Here is a 21,000-nt window from a genome sequence, read left to right as displayed (position 1 = left end):
TTCTTACCTATCTGTGACTTAACAAGCCACATTTGGAACACAGCCTTCATAGCCTTTAATTGATCTGTGTGTTGATAGAGTGAGATGGTTTCATTGTTATACGTAGGTCACCTACGGCAATGCTGTACTTTAAGTAATGACCTTATTCCCTGCATGAATCCGATATGTCTGAACTGGGGTGGCAGAGTGGGCTAAAGAACGGTGATGGATTAAACCCAGATCAGTTGACTGGGGGTGAGTGCTTGCAATGTTCAACACTCCGTCCATCATTTCATTTGGTTTTTGCTTTGTTCGCCATAAGTTGGCAGGGTATGCTCAGACGTGAGTCCCTTGCTCACTTTACCACTGGATTCAAGCAAGCCTGGCTGAAGACGGCTGAAATGCCAGAAACCGGTCCTAGGAAGCTTGTTTCTGGTCCAGGGAAGACATGGCTTGGCAGTTCGGGCTGGACTGTTCCCATGAGGCACAGGGTCAGACTGATTTGAATATGGCCATGTCTGAACTGGGGTGGCAGAGTGGGCTAAAGAACGGTGATGGATTAAACCCAGATCAGTTGACTGGGGGTGAGTGCTTGCAATGTTCAACACTCCGTCCATCATTTCCTTTGGTTTTTGCTGAATCCGATATGAACCATGAAATTGCCATCTTTAAATAGTTGTATATATTCCAGTCCTAATTAACTGTATTGCTAGCATTATCAATTATTCATCGGATATAGAGGAGCCGTTATATGAGTGACTGTACTATCCAAGCAGGATTGTATTGGATTTTCTTTCCAAAGTGTAATGTTGTGACAGAGAATTCTCTGCCTGAGGTTGTTTATCTTACTAATCTAACCCTGTTGAACCCACTATTGCTTCTTTGTACGTTTCTGCTACCAGTTCAGCAGATCTGTAAATGTGGGTAGCGTCCTGTAAATTTGGAAAACATTACTGTCTGCGCTCTCATGCAAGAGTAAACTGTGTTTGGGGGATCTGTTTTGCTCACATTTTTGGTTACATTTTCTTTTTTCCTGGCAACCTGTTTGTTACACCTCGTGTTAATACTAATAGGTGAATATTTGTAAAATGAATAATGTTCAGTCAAAAGTAACAACTATTTATGGTGGATAATATGTTTGTCCTGCAGATTCTTCCAGCTCACTTCGGAAGCCTTTAGGGATATTTTTGGCTGAACCATTGTCAAGAGCTGGGTTAGCGTATGAGAACTTTAACAATTAATTAACACTTAATTTAATACTGTTCTTTTTATACAAAAGGAACTAATGTCAGGGTCCTTGGATGATTTTACGGTGATAACTACATTGGTATAGTGCCAAATGTGCATTGTGACATACTGTAATTTTGTATTTGCCCTTGGTTGACTCCCTGTGATGTCAGTGGATGTTTTGGTAGTGTTGTAGGTATCTCTAACATATCGTACATCTTGCTTGGGAACAGAAGAAATGCTGGTGCCCCTATCCTGCCTAAAGAATCTACAGAGGAAATTAATCAGAAATGTTGCTATCATGTATGTGGTGTCTACCCCTTATTCCAATCATTCTCATTACCTGATAACTGGGTTTCTGCCATAAATTTGAAGTAGTCAAATGGTTAAATATATATATATATATGTTATTTACTTTAAAGGTTGAGGATGAATCAAGTTCTCCAGTCGTGGTGTTCAAGTTTTACCAGGAACATGCAATAACAGGTATACTATTTTGTTATGAGAATGTTTTTAATGCATGGTTATGAATGTATACATTTAATTAAAATAAGGTTTTGTTATTATCATAATAAAGCAGTTGTATTTTAAACTTAGTAGTGCCATAGCAATGTGGGGGGACCAGATTCCTTCCTATGTAGACAGCTTGGGACCACCAATTGATAGGCAGGACTCTTGGCGTCATAGACCAGCCCTGGGTGACCTTGATGTTCTTAGACAACATTCCATGCCAGAGAGCTGGTGGTGCAACCTTCTACCAGCAAGGTTAATACCAATGCCTTCCTCACCATCCCACCTGATCATGAGTCTTGAAGAACAGAGACATTTGACAAGCGTATCTTTTCCTACATGAGTCTTGCTCTGCAATCAGTGAACACCAGCTGTGTCTCATGTCACTACTCCCAGGCCCTATGGGTCACGGTGGCCCAAATTTTACTGGCAGTTTCAGATGACTTCTGAGTGTACCGGACACAGCTGTCTGTGATCTAGAAAACTTTGTGATCCCCCAGGCTTAGGCGTGACCAACGGCTTTAGTTGAGCAAGAGTTCCAGTGTGTTGCTCCCAGCAACGTCTGGTCGAGGCCTACGGGCTTCTCCGTGCATGTCCAAGCATCTCTGATGGACAAGTTATTTGATGGCTCTTGCATTTTTGGTGTAAAAGTGGCCCTGGAACATTTTAAAGAAAACAGGGCCACAGCATGCTCTTTGGGCCTGTCTGCCCCATCCAGTCTTTTCAATGAGCATTTTCGTCCCTTTAAAGGCTAAGGTAGGGGTTTTCAATACCACCAATGCCAGATGCCCAACAGGTCTCCCAGCCCTTTCAAAGTTGAGATCGTAGTTTGCAAAGGTGCAATTACCAGGACATCAGAGACCATCTGTCCACCTTGCAGCAGGAACTGCAGGACCTTTTGGCCAATTGGGCCATGGAAGGTCCCAGCCTCTGAAGTAGGAGTTGGGTGTTACTTCCGCTACTTCCTGATGCTGAAGACGGACGGAGGTAGGATCTGAGGGATGCTTGTTTCGATATCCCCATCCTGCAGGGCCACAGGTATGACCGGTTCACGGTGTTCCAGGAGCATTTTCAGCTGTGACAGTGGTGGTCGCAGCACACCTTCGTGGGTTAAGGGTAGCAGTCTTCCCTGACTGGCGACGGTGAACCATCTCATATCGTTGGGGTTCACTGTAAATTTGCCAAAGTCAAACCTGACTCCTTCGCAGACGCTCTTTCATCAGAGCGATTCTATATACAGTACATTTTTTACCTTTCCGCTGGAACGGAGAAAATCCAGGGCATTTGGACTATGTTCCCAAAGTTTCAACCTCTGTCCTGGATCCTGGTTTTGTTGGCTGCCTGTATCTTGCTGGTAAAACATTCCAGATGGCATATCCAAGCTCTGCAGTGGGACCTGGAGTCCCAGTGGGCACAACATCAGGGTAATCTGTTGTATTGTACTCAGAATGTAGAGGAGACTGCAAAAGATGTGCAGTGATTGAGCTGGATTGCGATTTGGTCAGTGGCAGACTCCTCTTTACTTCACCCAGATTTGACACTGGTCATAGATACTTCGCTTCTGGTTTGCGGAGGCCATCATGGAACGGTGGAGATCAGAGGCCTTTAGTTTCCGGAGGAAATTCAACTCCACATCAATTTGTTGGAGTTGAGGACAATTTGCTTAGTGTTCGAAGGCCTTAATGCCCACCAGTTCAGGTGCTCACTGACTACACCACCACCATGTGAAAGCAGAGCTGGGTGGGGACTTGGGTCCTGTGCCAGGAGGCTGTATTCTTCTGAAAGGTGGCTGGACTGCCAAGGAGTTTCTCTGGTGGTGAACAACCCAGCGGGATCTCTAAATGCCAGGCTAGATGAACTCCGCTGCCGATGCTTAGCAGACCACGAATGGCAGTTACACCCAGAGGTGGCTAAGGGCATTTTCCATCAACACTGGCTGGATATTTTCACCAACTTTGCACTTTGAAGTTCCCAAGAAGGCTGTTTCTGAGTCAGATTCCTTCTAGAATGAAGCTCTGGACTCCTACATGCCTTCCTGCTGCTGCCGCCTCTCCTGACCTGAGTTCTGAAGATGTTAGGCTGGTTATAACCCTTCCGGCATTCCTTGTTCTAGCCTCCTCTCTGTAAGAGGGAAGAGTGTCTTCATCGTTTGGACCCTAAGAGAGAACTTCGCTTTTGCATAGGTCACACCAATGACTATTGGGTAGGTGATCAGCTCTTTGTGGAGGTCTTCTGTGACGATCTTTCTGGTGGATACTCTAAGCAGATTCCTAACTGTTGGAAATGTTCCCATTCTGCAGGGTTACCCAAACATTTTCCAAACCCTTTTTGTGGCTGGCTCTAGAACTCTGTGCACTTTACCCCTGCTAACCAATGATAAGGGGCTTGTACTCCTCTTTTCAACATGTTATAACTGGTATTCTCCTAATTAGCATATTTAGCTTACCTAGATGTCCCTAGTATCTGGTACCAAGGTGTGCCCAGGGCCCGTAATTTAAATGTCACAAGTTGACTGCAGCACATATTCTTCCATCCACTACAGTATCAAACATGACAGCAGGCTTGCCACCAGTAGCATGTCTGTGCAGGTCTTAACTGCACATTTGACCTATCAAAGTAACCCTTTGGCATACCTAAATCTTCCTTTTAAATATATATAAGTAACTCCTGAATAGCCCTTATTGCTTATAAAGGCAGGGTGCATGGAAATTAAAAGTAGGACATGTATACGTTTATTGTTAAACATGTTGGTACATTGAAAATGCCCTAAAGCTATTTTCACTGTAAGAGATATGGCTGTTTAACAGGTAGACACTGGTATGCAATACTAAATAAGAATCCTGTATTGCAGACATTGGACTACTTAGACAAATAGTTAAACAACTATTTTTAATTCATGTCTCCTGTTACCTTATTGGATTTGTATCATTTTGGTGTAATTTTGTTTATTGAATTTTACTCTATTTTTCTAATTCATGTTGGGATCTTTATTATTTTGCATTTTGACTTTATTACTATTTTAGCACTGCATAAATACTTTGCACATTACTTCTAAGTTTAGCCTGTCTTCTCTGTGTCATAGCTACTATGGGATTGAGTTCAGGGTAATGTAGTATCTTTATGGTTCACCCTGTCAAATATTGTGATTATCATTTGCGGTGGGTACTTACCCCCTCAACTAATAACCCAATTTCTCACACTCCCCGACCCTTCCAACTCCGTTTTGTGAACAGATGCTTTTTCCATCTAAAAAGATCCAATTTAGAAATCTGCACACTAGTCATGTCAATCTGTCGATAGGCTGTGTGCTTGAAGTTACGGACAGCGTGAGAAAGCAAATTATGTCAGTGCCATTGGGTGGTGTTTATATGGAAATCAGCTCGTCGCATGGGTGGCGTTTATATGAGACTTGGCTTATCACTTATGGAGCGGAACAATGTCTGCGTAGGCCACACAATGCCACCTGCCAGCATGAAGGAGTACTGATTTAAAGTTTCTGTATCCAGTCTGATGCCTGAGGAATATTAACTAGTTGAGGAATCAGCGGTTAGATAGAGTATCCACTAGAAAGATCATTACCAAAAGTAAGTAACTTGTTAATCTTGTTTCCTACTTTTAAATGCTGTATACATTTGAAGTGACACACCTGGCTAGGATGTGGCTTCGCTTCTGTGCACCTCTGTGGAGTCAACAAGTCACACTCATTTTGCACTTAAACTTCAAACACAATTAATTACATACCAGGAACAAGATACCTGGAAGCTTTTCTCCTGAAAGTTAAAACTATGCCTGCAGTCAAAGTCATGAATTTTAAGCTTCAGCTTGGAAGAGATCATGTTGGACTGCTTTTTGAGTGAATGGAGTTGCCCCTGACCCAGAGAAGGTGGGACGCTTTTCCTGCTGATTGAGACCTGAATGGCAGGCCAACACTAGCCTAGAAGTCAGCGTGCCCAAGAGTGACAGTGATCAGCTCGCCTGCACCAAACCCACCACAAGTCTGCATCTAATGAGTCTTCTGGATGTGCCGCAGACAATAAGGGACTACACTGCCTCCAAGACCTGCTGCTGTACTTCTACCATTCAGTCTGCTAGCAAGGGCTGTAGCCTATGATCTTGTAGTGGACAAGGAATTTTGCTTTGAGAGGTACTTTTGGAGAGCCATGATTACTTATTCTATACAAAAGAAGCACACTAGTACCAAAGTTCTTTTGACACCACAGGTAAATTGCAGTGCACACACCCTAGATGCGTTTGGCTGGCCCAGAACTCAAAGAACAAGTATCATAGAACACAAAATGTTTGTGAATGTCTTTAATGCCCTTTCCTGCACTGTTGTTTAAAGTCATGCCTTGGTGAGGACTATATAGGTTGTGCACCGTGATCTAGTAAGTGAAGGATGTAAGGATCTTACCAATAGGATTCTGCAGGAGCACCACGGAGATCCGAAAGTAGACGTCGCTGGCCCCTGCCTTCCACCAGCACCTAATGCCTCTATCAGAACCTAGAGCGCACAGGTACTAGGGGAAAACAGGGAAACAAAACAAGGTAAGAGGGGAAGATATCTCCACAGCTATAGACCACTGCTCTTTCGGGATGTAACACCACCATTGAAGTTAGGCCTTTGTAGGACGCCCCAGGATGCTGTGTCTCTAAAAGGGAATGCCAGAATTAGGAAAACAGAGAGAGAATATAGTGGAATGATATTCAACAGTAAGAAGGAACTAAACATACATGAATACCTAAGATCTGCTGTTAGGGGTAGGAAGCTTGCAGAGGATAGTCCAAGAGGAAGCCTTCTATATGTTTTCCTAAACTGAGAACATAAGAGACAATAAATGCAAATACCATTAATCTCTCATTTCCTCCCCTTCCCCACTATATACTTTTCCCCGTTACCAGGTATGCAAGCAGGGCGATGAAATAGACGATACACTGCTTCACTGTAGTGCAAGTCGTAGTCCGCTCCAAAAAGCAGTGTGGAAAGGTGCAGTTTCTTACGGAGTCCTCCTGGGTCACAGGGAAATTTCAGGGAAGTTTCAGAAGACCAAACTCCAAAGCGGCCCAGGGACCACCTAAATTCAGGTGAGAGCAGCACCAGCGGAGATGTCGACAGGAATGAGGAACGTAGGGTAAGGGGAGTCCACAGCGGGACAGGGAAGGCACCCCAGACACCCGGCCGGCCCTCGGGAGAACAGCTCCGGAAAGGCGGGCGGAGCGCTGGGTATGCTTAAAGCAACAGTTGGACAGGGAAAGCACCCCAGACACCCGGCCGGCCCTCGGGAGACAGCTCCGGAAAGGCGGGCGGAGCGCTGGGTATGCGGGGCTGTAGATGGAGGCAGGACAGTAAAGTAAAGGAATGCCTCAATAACGACAAGCGGGAAAGCCGCTAGCTCACCCAGCCACGGGAAAGCCAGATAGGCAGGCGGCACGAGTAGAGAGTTCAAGTATACAAAGTTCCGGTACGGGAATAGCCAAGACGAAGTCTTTGAATACCCGAACGGAGTCTCCAGCAAGGGAACGCCTCGGACGGCGTCTAGAATCCAAATACAAGAGCTGATAAACGGAAACAGGAATACGCAACAATGGGGCAAACACTAGAACGCGAAGCACCGAGTCCTGGCGTGCTCCGCCTCTTAAACAGTCTCGTAGTTCACTGAGCATGCGCACCGGCCCAGACTCCGATCACTCTGAGCATGCGCACCTGCACAAACTCTAAGCACCTCGTCCTGCACTCGGCAATCCTGACAGTACACTCCCCCCAGGACACCCCCCACTGGTTTGGGCTTGTGAGGATTTCTTCTGTGAAACTGACGTATTAATCTAGGGGCGTGTACCTGACTTGCTGGTTCCCAGGACCGTTCTTCCACCCCATAACCTTTCCAATGAATTAGGTACTGTAACCGGCGTCTACTCCTTCTGGAGTCAACTATGGTTTCGACTTCATATTCTTCGTCTCCTTCAACTGCTATGGGTGTAGGTGTTGGAGGGAGACGTGTACCTGGTTCTACTGGCTTCAATAGGGAAACATGAAAAACAGGGTGTACCTTTACACTTAGGGGTAGCTTCAATTCCATAGCTACGGGATTAATCACTCTTGTAATGCTGTATGGTCCCAAAAATCTGGGCTTGAACTTACATGAGCCTCTTATAGGGATATGTCTAGAAGATAACCATACCTCATCTCCTGGTTTGTACATTGGTTCAACTTGTCTATGGAGATCTGCCCCTCTCTTATAACTAGCTTTTGCCTGATCCAAATTAGCCTGAGTGAGTTGGTGTATGGATTGAAGGTCCTGAATAAACAAATCAACCGCCGGGTTGGTGCATTCGGAGGAAGAGAGAGTAAGAAAAGCCTTAGGATGGAAACCATAAGAACAGAAAAAGGGAGTGTATTTGGTGGATGCATGTTGACTATTATTGTATGCGAACTCAGCCATCCATACCATGTCATCCCAATCAGATGTAGAAGTCAGTGCTTGAGCTCGTATGTATTGCTCAAAGCACTGATTGACTCTTTCAGTCTGACCATCGGTCTGTGGATGGTGGCTAGAAGACAAACGCACATCAATCTGTAACAAGGCACATAGTTTTCTCCAAAACCGCGAAACAAATTGGGCACCCCTGTCTGAGATTACCGCTGCGGGAAACCCGTGCAATTTCACCACATGTTGAAGAAATACAATGGCGAGAGTGTTAGCTGTAGGGAGACCTTTCAGCGGGATAAAGTGTGCTGTCTTTGTGAACAAGTCTACCACTACCAGTAACGTGTTATACCCCTTGGAGGTCACAGGTAGTTCCACTATAAAATCTAGAGACACGGTGTGCCAGGGGCTAGGTGGAGTTGGTAGTGGTTGCAACAATCCCATGGGTTTTTGATGGGAACTCTTGCTTTGAGCACAGACGTGACACGTCTTTACAAACTGTTCCGCATCTTTTCTTAAAGTGGGCCACCAAAACCATCTCATCAACAGATCAATGGTCTTCTTAATCCCTGGATGCCCTGCTAAGGGATGTGTATGGCACCACTCTAAGGCCTGGTTTTGTAAATCCGTAGTTAGTAAGACTATGCCCTTTTGCACATAGGCAAGCCCATCTTTCAAACAGTGTTCCATTGATTCTATCAGTTCTCGGCCTTCTGGAGTGCATTGTTCCTTCCTTGCCCTGGCTAAGAACTCCTCTTCGGAGGTTCCCCCTATGATCTTATGGTGAGGGATGATAAAAGGAGGTTCTATTTGTTCTTCAGTGACCTCGTAGCCAATTCTGGACAATGCATCGGCCTTGCCATTCTTTCTTCCAGCTCTGTACTGAATGGTGAACTCATAATCACTGAAGAATTGGGCCCACCTTAATTGTCTCATTGATAAGGCCTTGGCAGACTTCAAAAATTGTAGATTACGGTGATCCGTATATACAGTGACTGAGTGTCTTGTTCCTAGTAAATACTGCCTCCAGACCTCGAATGCCTTCTTAATAGCCAACAGCTCCTTCTCTCCAATTGCGTAATTGAATTCAGCGGGAGTTAATTTATGTGAGAAGTAGGCGACAGGATGTAATTCCCCCGTGGACTGATCTACTTGCGATAACACCCCTCCCACAGCAACATTGGAGGCATCTGCCTCCACTATATACGGAGATTCAGGATCAGGGTGTCGCAACACAGGGGCTTGTGTGAATGCCTTTTTTAGTTCCTGGAATGCCTGATCAGCCTCTTCTGACCAAACAAAAGGAGCTCCTTTCCTCAATAAGTTTGTGATAGGTGTTACCAACCTCGAAAAGCCCTTAATAAAGCGCCTATAGAAATTGGCAAACCCAATAACACTTTGTATGTCTTTCACCTTTTGGGGAGCCGGCCACCTATCAATCGCTTCCACCTTTTGTGGATCCATGGTTAATCCCCAGGGCGAAACGATGAAACCCAAAAAGGGAACTTGTTGAACATGGAACATACATTTCTCCAGCTTGCAATATAATTGGTTGTTGTGTAGTTGTTCTAACACTTGTCGAACATGGGAGATGTGTTCGGGTATCGATGTGGAATAGATTAACAGATCATCAATGTAGGCTATAACGAACCTATCCAGCATGTCTCGAAGCACTTCATTGATAAAGAACTGAAACGCGGAAGGGGCGTTGCAAAGGCCGAAAGGCATTACTAAATATTCGAACAGCCCGTATTTCGTACAGAATGCTGTTTTCCACTCATCTCCCTCTGCGACCCGGACCAGATGGTAAGCCCCGCGTAAATCCAGTTTTGTGAAGACTTTAGCACTCCGTACGCGATCAAGCAGCGAGGAGATGAGTGGAAGGGGATACCTGTTCTTTATGGTGATTTGATTTAGTGATCTGTAGTCAATGCAACAGCGTAAACCGCCTTCCCGTTTGTGTATGAAAAACAAGGAAGAAGAAACAGGGGATTTGGATGGGCGAATAAACCCAAGCTCCAACATCTTGTCTAGATACTCTCGTAAGTAGATGTTTCCTTTTCCGTTAAGGAGTATACTCTACTGAAAGGCAATTTGGCTCCAGTTTGTAGTTCTATTCTGCAATCGAAAGGTCTGTGAGGAGGGAGAACAGAAGCCTCTTTAGGATCAAAGATAGAAAGAAGATCGCGATAGACTTCAGGCAACCCCTCTGTGTCCCCAGGATCAGGGGAAATCGGTACGGAACTAGAGGCCAGAATATGTGAACCACAAGACTCAGATCTGAACTGCAAGGTTGCCTTGTGCCAGTCAATGAGAGGGTTATGCAACCTGAGCCAGGGTAGACCTAGTATGAGTGGAAATTGAGGTGACTGTATCAAATCGAAATACACTTGCTCCTTATGGTTGATTTCCATAAGAATTGTAACAGCCTCCGTCTGATGAGTAATGGGCCCGGATTTTAATATACTTCCGTCAATCGTGGTCACAGTCTCTTCGTACCCCTTGCCATGGGTCTTCACTTGTTGTTCCTGAGCCCAGGCTATATCCATAAAATTTCCTGAGGCACCGGAATCTATCATAATAGGTACTCTCTTCTCTCCTTTTTCCCAAGTCAAGACTGCTGGGACGAAGAAATGACCAGAGGCTACAGGAAGTTCTGTGGAGGAGACACTCAAACCAGAATAACCCGGAGTCCTTGTCTCACAGGACTCCAGGTTTTTTAGTTTTCCGACTTCCTGGACTGTGTAGGTTTGGTGGGGCAGGTCTTCAAGAAATGACCACCCTTCCCACAGTATAGACATAATTTGTTCTCCCGTCGGTGACGCCGCTCTTCAGGTGTTAATGGCCCCCTCAACGTGCCTATTTGCATAGGTTCTCCTTCCTCTCTGCTAACGATAGAATCCGGTTTCTTCTCCCTTACGGTGATGATACGAACGTCTGTTTTACCTCTTTCTCTCTTGCGTTCTTGCATTCGGTGGTCTATTCTAATGGTTAACTCGATTAACTCCTTACAAGACCGGGGAAGATCCACAATTTGGGATAATGCGTCTTTAATATCCTCTCTCAACCCTCTATAGAACAAGGTGCTACGCTTCTCCTCTGGCCACTCAGCCTCCACTACTAGTCTTTGAAAGGATGTGATGTAAGAAGGTAAATCGGAATTTCCCTGTTTTAGGGCTAGTAATTCCGTGTCTGCAGACTGTGTATAGGTATGTTTGTCAAACAGTTTCTGAAATTCTTCCTTAAACGCCACATAATTTTGTAGCAAAACATCGTCTCTTTCAATCAGAGGGATTGCCCAATTGGCTGCTGACCCTCCCAGATAGGAAATCATAAATGCCACCTTAGCCTGATCAGTAGGAAAACAGTGCGCCTTACATGTAAAATGCAACTGACACTGACTAATGAAGGCAGCGAATTTCAATGAGTCACCTGAGAACCGTTCTGGAGGAGCAAGGGGTATAGAGGGTGGTGTATTAACCTGAATCACTTGTGTGGGATTCCCGGACCTTCCCTCCCCTTGTTGATCCCTCTGTATGGCGTTCACTCGAGTGGCCAATGCCTGTGTTTCTATCTGTAAATTCCCCAACATGTGGGCTAGGTCTGCCAACGTCACCTGTTGGCCGTCCATGGCGCTCGGGCAGAATAACCACTTGGGCTTCGCGTTCTGTAAGGATCTTACCAATAGGATTCTGCAGGAGCACCACGGAGATCCGAAAGTAGACGTCGCTGGCCCCTGCCTTCCACCAGCACCTAATGCCTCTATCAGAACCTAGAGCGCACAGGTACTAGGGGAAAACAGGGAAACAAAACAAGGTAAGAGGGGAAGATATCTCCACAGCTATAGACCACTGCTCTTTCGGGATGTAACACCACCATTGAAGTTAGGCCTTTGTAGGACGCCCCAGGATGCTGTGTCTCTAAAAGGGAATGCCAGAATTAGGAAAACAGAGAGAGAATATAGTGGAATGATATTCAACAGTAAGAAGGAACTAAACATACATGAATACCTAAGATCTGCTGTTAGGGGTAGGAAGCTTGCAGAGGATAGTCCAAGAGGAAGCCTTCTATATGTTTTCCTAAACTGAGAACATAAGAGACAATAAATGCAAATACCATTAATCTCTCATTTCCTCCCCTTCCCCACTATATACTTTTCCCCGTTACCAGGTATGCAAGCAGGGCGATGAAATAGACGATACACTGCTTCACTGTAGTGCAAGTCGTAGTCCGCTCCAAAAAGCAGTGTGGAAAGGTGCAGTTTCTTACGGAGTCCTCCTGGGTCACAGGGAAATTTCAGGGAAGTTTCAGAAGACCAAACTCCAAAGCGGCCCAGGGACCACCTAAATTCAGGTGAGAGCAGCACCAGCGGAGATGTCGACAGGAATGAGGAACGTAGGGTAAGCGGAGTCCACAGCGGGACAGGGAAGGCACCCCAGACACCCGGCCGGCCCTCGGGAGAACAGCTCCGGAAAGGCGGGCGGAGCGCTGGGTATGCTTAAAGCAACAGTTGGACAGGGAAAGCACCCCAGACACCCGGCCGGCCCTCGGGAGACAGCTCCGGAAAGGCGGGCGGAGCGCTGGGTATGCGGGGCTGTAGATGGAGGCAGGACAGTAAAGTAAAGGAATGCCTCAATAACGACAAGCGGGAAAGCCGCTAGCTCACCCAGCCACGGGAAAGCCAGATAGGCAGGCGGCACGAGTAGAGAGTTCAAGTATACAAAGTTCCGGTACGGGAATAGCCAAGACGAAGTCTTTGAATACCCGAACGGAGTCTCCAGCAAGGGAACGCCTCGGACGGCGTCTAGAATCCAAATACAAGAGCTGATAAACGGAAACAGGAATACGCAACAATGGGGCAAACACTAGAACGCGAAGCACCGAGTCCTGGCGTGCTCCGCCTCTTAAACAGTCTCGTAGTTCACTGAGCATGCGCACCGGCCCAGACTCCGATCACTCTGAGCATGCGCACCTGCACAAACTCTAAGCACCTCGTCCTGCACTCGGCAATCCTGACAAAGGATGGATCAAATCCACTGAATATTTTACAGAGATCAAATGTGTGGATCAGGCTTTGTACCTTTGCTTCTCTCTTCACAAGAGGTTAATGATGAGTACACTTCACTAGAGACTAATGCACTGTCAAACCACGCAATGTGTGCACAGCTTATTGAAAAATATCCTACCATATATTTTGTGCACACTGTCGTTTACTTGTACGGAGATAAAGCTCAACGAATTTTGGCTGAAACTCAGACCCCAATATTAGTTTACTTACGCACACGACTCCCTGTCTGTCAAAACTGTAATAGATTTTGATGACACCCAAACTATATTCTTGCTTTGGCAAAACTTGCCTTTTAACCCATGCTATAACTTTATTTCCATTTGTGTCAAAAGATGATGGGGTGTTTAATGCTTTTATTAACTGTTTGTCTAAATAAGCAAATAATAATCGAATAGTAATTTTTTTTCTCTATTCTGCTTAGGTCAACTGCACTATGGTACTTCGTCAATGACAACTCAAGAGCAGTCCGTCACTGACAGAGATGTTTGCGATGCCCTCAATCAGTGGGTAAGATACCTTGGTAACGCCTCATTTTGAGGTCCCCCTTGAGAGTTACTGACTGAATTTCGATTGTTAGCTTTTGCAGTAAACAGTCTAGTTCTGTGATAGTTCAAGTGGAATCTGCAAACAGTGCCCCTGACAGCACCCCCACCCCTGGTGGGATAGCAGACAAAGTAATTCATATCTTGCATGGCTTTAGATTCCAGTTTAGCTACTGAAGTCACAGCTTTTGTCAAAAGGAATGTTTAATGCAAGTCTGCACGTGAAAGAAGCAGCCTTTAAAAATCAATCATGACAGATCTCTTATGTTTAAGATCCAATGTATGGTCATTCTGTCTCTATTTGGGACATGTCTATGCACATTTTTTTATATTTGTTTGTGATTATGGTTATTTGGCATTCTCCCCATTTGTCCGCCTTTTACTGAAGAGTAACCACCTTCAACATAAGCTTTAAAATCATTCCCAGTGACGTTTTTTTTTTTAGCATAAACTGACAGTTACATCTCCATAGATTCATAGAGTGAGGTAAAATAAACAAAATGAATTAAATATACAAATTTATACTATGTTACAAAAATTGTGTTTCTCTCCAGTTAGGGGAACAGTTGGCATTGTTGGTTCCAGCAAGTGGGGTTGATGCAGTAGAGCTTGAAGATGAAGGCACATGTGTGCGCTTCAGTCCTCTGATGACATCAGCAGGTAACCGCATATTGTTGTTCCTGTTTACACTGTGTGCATGATGAGCAACTCCCACTCAGATAAATGTACCTACCTACCCAGTTTTTCATTCTAAGAGAAGTCTGTGTCCCATAGCCTCACAAGAGACTCTGTCCCTTGTTGCCGTTTCTTCTTTACAAAGCTTGCATGCCTCGATCTGTACTAGAGACTGGACTTAAAAGTGTTTGGGATTCAATACAAGCCAGAGTAATATTCTGAGTGGAAGGAATTTAGAAGAGGAATGGAAGGTATGGCAGTAGTGCCTCTAGTTCAGGGTGCATATCACCTGCTGCTGGAGTCAACTATTTTTAAATGCTTTATCCCCTCTACAGTTGACATGACTCCATTCCACACCCAAATCCCCTTCTTAAACCTCTTACATTCCCTCATCTGCAATGGCTGCCCATGGCTGCAAGGAGACAAGACTACAAATATCTTGTGGCTTCCATTGAACATGCAGCATGACTCCTTCCTCGCTGCCATTATGCCTACCAACAAGAGTGGATTACCACTGCACTTAACACTGCATGTGCTTTGATAAGCTGAACTGTTCCTTGGGCTACAGGGGTGTGAAAGGCTTGTGACAAAGTGCACAGTAGGAGCCTGTCTGCTGTTTCCTACTACCAATAGTTAGCAACAACCTAACCTGTAAGTGGTTGTTTCTTTTTTGCTGGGGTGAGGGGGTGCTAATGCTAGCAGTGCATGTTACTGATTGTTTTCTCCTGTAGTTCCATTTTCTCCCTTCTTCTCCTCCTCAGTGTTGTGTTTGCATTCTTTGAGGTTGAGTAGGCAGGAGATGTTGAGTATGTTGCTGATACAGGTTAATGATCTTGCTCCAGTTTTTCTGAAAATATTTTGAAGATTCCAAAGGACCATAATTCTCTGAACAGGTTGCACAAAGGGATTCTAATTTGATTCAACCCAGAGGAAAGCCTTGCAAGGAATCTGCAGTTCACATAGTACATGTATGAAATTGCCACCTTCAAGAATTGATCTACCATGGATAGTTACATCACTTAGACCCAAGGTGCCCATCATTAATGGGCATTCTGTCTCCACGGGCTTGAGCTCCATCACAGAGACTGGTTTGGAAGATCTCTCACTCCTCATCTCCTACTGATGTTTAACATTGCCCTTTTATGATGTAATTTCTCTTACTTTTTCATTTACCTTTCTATAAATCTGGTTGCAACTTTGGAATTTTACCTGAGCACTCAAAAATAATGTTCCATTCATTAATGCTGGTTTCTGTGAGCTTTCCATGCAGGCCTGTAATCTATTGGTTCCTGATGCCCACTCGCATCACATCCAGGATCTTTATTGCCATATTCAGGATTATAACCAAAATGCCATCATACCTAGCAAACAAAATACTTTCATCACTAAGTGATGGTTTTACCCACTTCACCAAAGTGGAAAAGGCTATTTTTTTCATGTGTAGAGTTTAATGAATACAGAAACCTTATGTCACAATGGACATTTAACACTCTTGGAGGCTTCACACGCTTTGCACTAGAGATAAGACCACATTGTAACTTCCCAAATGCTCATTTCGAGACTACCCCACATAACTTTCATTGACATTGCTTCCTGGATGTGCTTTCCCTGCACAGATTCAGCTTTTTGTCCATAAGTTCTCAGCGATCCGTTTGCTTGAAGCCAAATATGGCATATCATGTCTCCCCTCACTGGCATTTTTAGGGCAGTGTATTTGGTCCCAATTAGTTGGGAATAGGGGAAAATATTAAGGAAATGTATCTTCATGGTGAATCTGAAGCTCTGCACTTCCTTATGTTGCTCCTTTGCACACAGCCATCCTCCCATTAAATAAAGCTGGACCTTCCGACCAGAAGAACTTGTGAACAGTACAAAGACAGTGGTGCAGAACTATTTTTGGATGGCTCCTTTATTTCTTATAGCCCAAATATCGAGAGCAAAAACAAGAAGTCTTACTCTAAGCTTATGTATGATATCCATGTTTGTTTGTAGAGTCCTATATTAAATTCTGCTTATATCATATTTTGCCATTTTCTGAAATAAATTTGTAACTGCAAGTGAGTAATATGTAAAATACAAAATGTATCCAAGTTTGTTAGATTACCAGTCTCAGTTTTCTAAGCGGGTCAGAGTAAAAACCTGCTTAACCTGCTTTGTAAATCTTGCAACATTCTGGTACGTCACGCTACATAAACGATTTGCCACTTCGTTTGGAGCAGGCAGGTGCACTGGGAAAAATCCTTGCGTTTCAGGGTTGCATTGACATTTTAGAATACAGTGGGACCCATTTAGAATGGACTCAAACATCAGTGATGCAGAAACTCAAACATAAGCCTTTGCAATTCCATTGTTCTCTTCAACCCCCTATTTGACAGAAAATCCTGTCTGGTGCTCTAAGCTGTGCCTCTGTTCAAAGGACCTACTTTTTAAACTGTGCGATCAATTTTACAAGTATGGACCTATTGAATCTCTGCTGATAATACAGAGAGTGAGCAGTATAGAAAGAAATCCAAAATAATACGGACCTCTTCTAGTTAAATGACTGACCTTGTAAATGATTAAAGTTCAGGACAGTGATGTAGAATAGTTTGTCCTGTTTTATTATTATAAAAAGGGTTATAGACCATTAGTTAAAGGTCAGTTAATAACTAATACTAAGAGAATTAACATAAACATATTACATTAAATGGTGCAATGCCAATGGATACATTTTCAATTTTTTTTTCTTTTTTTATAAAAACATTTGGGACAGCTCCATTTAGAGAATCATAATAATGCAAAAATGTCTCCAATAATTTTTAGCAGTATACCGGATAGCTAAATCTATGCAGTGAGATAATCAATAGAGAGAAACACAATAAAAACACAAAAACTATCTTGTCAGTGTGTCTGCTCCCAAAAACATACACCTTGCTGTAACAAGACAAGAAATACACACGTTATTGACGGATGGGATGATTTTTGAACCCTCTGATCCTTTAAAAATGTTAAAACCCATGTTATTCTTTACTATAATTAAACTATTTCACTCCAGTTCTGCAGATCCTGTAAGGATTTCTAAACAGAGCATGATATTTCTTTAGTATTTTGCCTATTTTTGAGGAACAGTTTTATACTGGTTACAGTTTTTGACTGTTTTTATATTTCTTTGCTAATCTGGCATCTTCTACTTGATTGGTCCCCTTCAAGAATATGTCTTCTGTAGAAATTATTCCTCCGTGTTCTGGAGATGACCGTTCCAAGTCATTATTAGTTATTAACAGTTGTGTGTCACCACCATGATTTACAAACAAAAGGGTCTAGGATACGGCACCGCACTAATTTATGTAATGGTAAATTTTGTAAACATGTGGTGCGTTGACCAAAGGAAACCGGAACCTTTTAGTTTCCTATGTTGTGAAAACCTTCCACAACAGACAATTACAGAAAATATTTTGGTCCGCACACAACAGCCAAGGAGTCCGTTCGCCAAATAAAATAGTTCACACAGGTCTTTATTCCTTGAATCTTTATTTTCTTTTTAATTCTTCCCAGTAGCCAACGCGTTTCGTCCTATTGAAGTACTTCTTCAGGGATACAAGACATAGATAATATACAAAAAAAGTCTTTTAAAAACATATTTACAACGACTTTGCTCAATTTAACTCTTCTATTTACATATTTACATTGTTCACAGAACCAAACATTTCTGATGGATACATCTGCCAGTGGATTCCTCACCTTGTGAATATTCCCTGCGCCCGCATTCTACGGAACATTTTTCCCCAGCTCTCTACGCCGACGTGGACGACGTCATAATGCATCGGCTCCGCTCGCGACTCCGTATGACGTCACCGGAGCCATAAGAGAGCCACGTCGGCGTGATGACGTCAGTTCCCTTTTTTCCGCGCCGTCGACGCGCAACGGTTTTTCCAGTACTCTCCTGCTACTTTGTAGTTGTTAGGTGTTACTGTTGGTGAAAATCTGTTATGTCTTCGATGAAGAAGTCGGGTTTTAAGCCCTGTAGGGAATGTGGGGGTCACATGTCTATGACGGACCCCCATGATGACTGTTTGTGGTGCCTTTCATCTGACCACGACGTCCAAGATTGTTCAAGCTGCAGGAGGATGAATCCGAAGGCGTTAAAGGAGAGGAAGGCGAAGCTTTTTATGGCTAAGGTCGGGAAGGTGAAAAGAGGAAGAAAGAAGGAGCGGTCTAGGCCGGAGTCGTCGACTTAGAGATCATCGAAGTTGAAAAAACATCATAAAAAAAGGAAGCATTCCTCTCGGCGCCGGTCTTCAAAGAACAGGAAGTCGAGGTCGACTTCGCCTCGACGACGCCGAAGTAAGGATTTGTCTCCTTCTCCTTCGAAGTCTCCGGAAGGATCTCCTTTGCCGAAGCGGGCTCCAGCGCGGTCACCGGAGCAGTCCCCGGCGCAGTCACCGGCGCCTTCACCGGCGTCGTCTCCGGCTCCAGTGGAGTCGCCTGTTTCGGATGGTGAGCGGGAACAAAGGGGAGAGCCTTCTCCAGGACCTGAGGATCCTACGGCTCCGGTAGAGGACACTGCGGCGCCGTTGCCAGGTACTCCGCAGAAGGATACAAGTTTGGTTCCTTATCCGCAGGTCCCGGCTCCAGGTACTGATTCTTCGCATTTTTTAAATGCCATGTATGGAATCTTCAATCGGGCTGCCTTCCCATCCGGTGCACCGACTGGTCCCGTGGGTCCTATGGCGTATACTTTAGGGGTGCCGCAGTATTACGCTCAGGCCCCGTTTATGCCCTTTCTGCCGATGGCGCCTTCGTGGCAGTTTCTGGCGCCGTCTGGGGATCCATCACGACTTCGGCTGGATTGTCCTGCTTCGGAGCCTTCCTCGACGCCGTTGCCGACTCCCTCGGCGCCGCGTCCGGCGCCGCCGACTCCGTCTATGGCGCCGCCGACTCCATCTCCTCTGGTTCCACTAACGCCGCGTACGACGTCGACGACGCCGGCTCCACGGATTCGTTCAAGGAGGGAGGCCCAAAGGGTCTTGGATGAAGAAAGGTATAGAGTGGAGGTAGAGGAAGGTGAAGTGGACACGTCCTCAGATGAATTTGAGGGGATACAAGAGGCTAGTGGCCTGGATACGACCCCTGAGTGGGAGCATACTTCGTCTAGATCTTCTCCACCACAGGAGTTGGCTCCTTACCATGTGGTAATAAAAAAGGCCGCAGAGCTGTTGGATTTGCAGTTACCTTCTGCGGAGTATAAATCTAACCTGCTGACAGAGGTGTTGCATTCACCTACTTCAACATCTGAGCCTTTACTGCCTTTTAATGAGGCTATTTTGGAGCCTGTTTTGGAGGTATGGCGGAAACCTCTTTCTTCTCCGGCGGTTTCCAGGCAGGTGGCGAGAAGATACAGGGTGGCGCCTGGGGGTCCGGATTTTCTTTCTATGCACCCGTCTCCAGAGAGCCTGGTTGTGCAGGCGTCCTGCTCTAAGCATGCTTCGGGAGCGTTCCCTCAGTCTCCTGCGGACAGGGAGTCCAAAAAGGTTGACCAGGCGGCTAAGAAAACTTTTTCTTCAGGAAGTATGGCACTTAAGTCTACCAACGCCACGTGCTTGCTGGGTCGTTATGTGCATGCCTTAATGGACTTAATGAAGTCTTTAGCCCCTAAGCTGCCTGAGGGTGATATGGCGTCCTTCATGGAGGTGGTCGCGGATACTCAAGCTGCTGCTAGACAGGTGATTCAATCGGGGCTTGATATAGCAGATTCAGTGGCGAGAATAATGGGCTTGTCTATAGCCACAAGAAGGCAGGCATGGCTCCGTTCCTCTGGCTTTTCTTCGGATGTTCAGGCCACATTGGTGGATTTGCCGTTTGATGGACAGAAATTGTTTGGAGAAAAGGCTGACTCTGCCCTACAAAGATTTAATGACAGCAGGCCAACAGCTAAATCTTTGGGTCTGCAAGCTCCTGCTAACGGATTTGGTTTTAAAAAGTTTAGGGGTTTCGGAAGGTCTTCATTTTGCTCCTTCCGACAGCCTCAGCAGCAGCAGCAGCAGCAACAGCAGAATCCCCTCTATAGGTCCTATAGAGGGAGACAAAAGGGTCGGAGAGGTTCTGGACGTAACCCCTCTTCTTCTTCTTCCTCCTCCTCTGCTCCCAATGAGGCTTCAGGGAAGCAGCCCTAGATCCCCCATCCTGGACCATGTAAGACCTGTGGGGGGTCGGGTGTCCTACTTTCTGCGGGGTTGGAAATCTGTTACGACCGACCTTTGGGTTTTAAACCTCGTGGAGACTGGGTACGCCCTTCCCTTTCTGGAGTTTCCTCCCCCTTACCATCCTGGCCAAGGTTACTGCTCAGAGGACCATCTGCTTCTTCTGCAGAAGGAGGTTCTGGCTTTGCTTCAAAAAGGGGCGATAGAGGTGGTTCCTGAACAGGAAAGGGGTCAGGGATGCTACTCCCGGTATTTCCTGATTCCCAAAAAGGACGGCAAATTGCGTCCGATACTGGACCTCAGAATCTTGAACTTTTACCTGAAACAGGAGAAATTCAAGATGCTGACCCTTGCGCAGGTTCTTCAGGCGTTGCAGCAAGGAGACTGGATGGTGTCGC

General features: G+C 45.2%; 1 protein-coding gene across 3 annotated transcripts in view; it reads left to right on the top strand.

Moving 5' to 3' along the window:
- The window catches only part of PDXDC1 (pyridoxal dependent decarboxylase domain containing 1), a 360,469-nt gene that overhangs the window by 227,027 nt on the left and 112,442 nt on the right, over positions 1-21,000 (top strand). For all 3 annotated transcript variants that reach the window (XM_085632067.1, XM_085632066.1, XM_085632068.1), the window contains 3 exons: positions 1,629-1,692; positions 13,628-13,713; positions 14,303-14,408. In XM_085632067.1, coding sequence (XP_085488193.1) covers positions 1,629-1,692; positions 13,628-13,713; positions 14,303-14,408 — 256 coding nt within the window. The remainder of the gene's footprint in view (positions 1-1,628; positions 1,693-13,627; positions 13,714-14,302; positions 14,409-21,000) is intronic.

The sequence above is a fragment of the Triturus cristatus genome, chromosome 10 (genome assembly GCF_964204655.1).
Source record: "Triturus cristatus chromosome 10, aTriCri1.1, whole genome shotgun sequence".
Classification (NCBI taxonomy): domain Eukaryota; kingdom Metazoa; phylum Chordata; class Amphibia; order Caudata; family Salamandridae; genus Triturus; species Triturus cristatus.
Note: the sequence above shows the minus strand (reverse complement) of the source record. Positions and strands in the feature narration are given on the sequence as shown.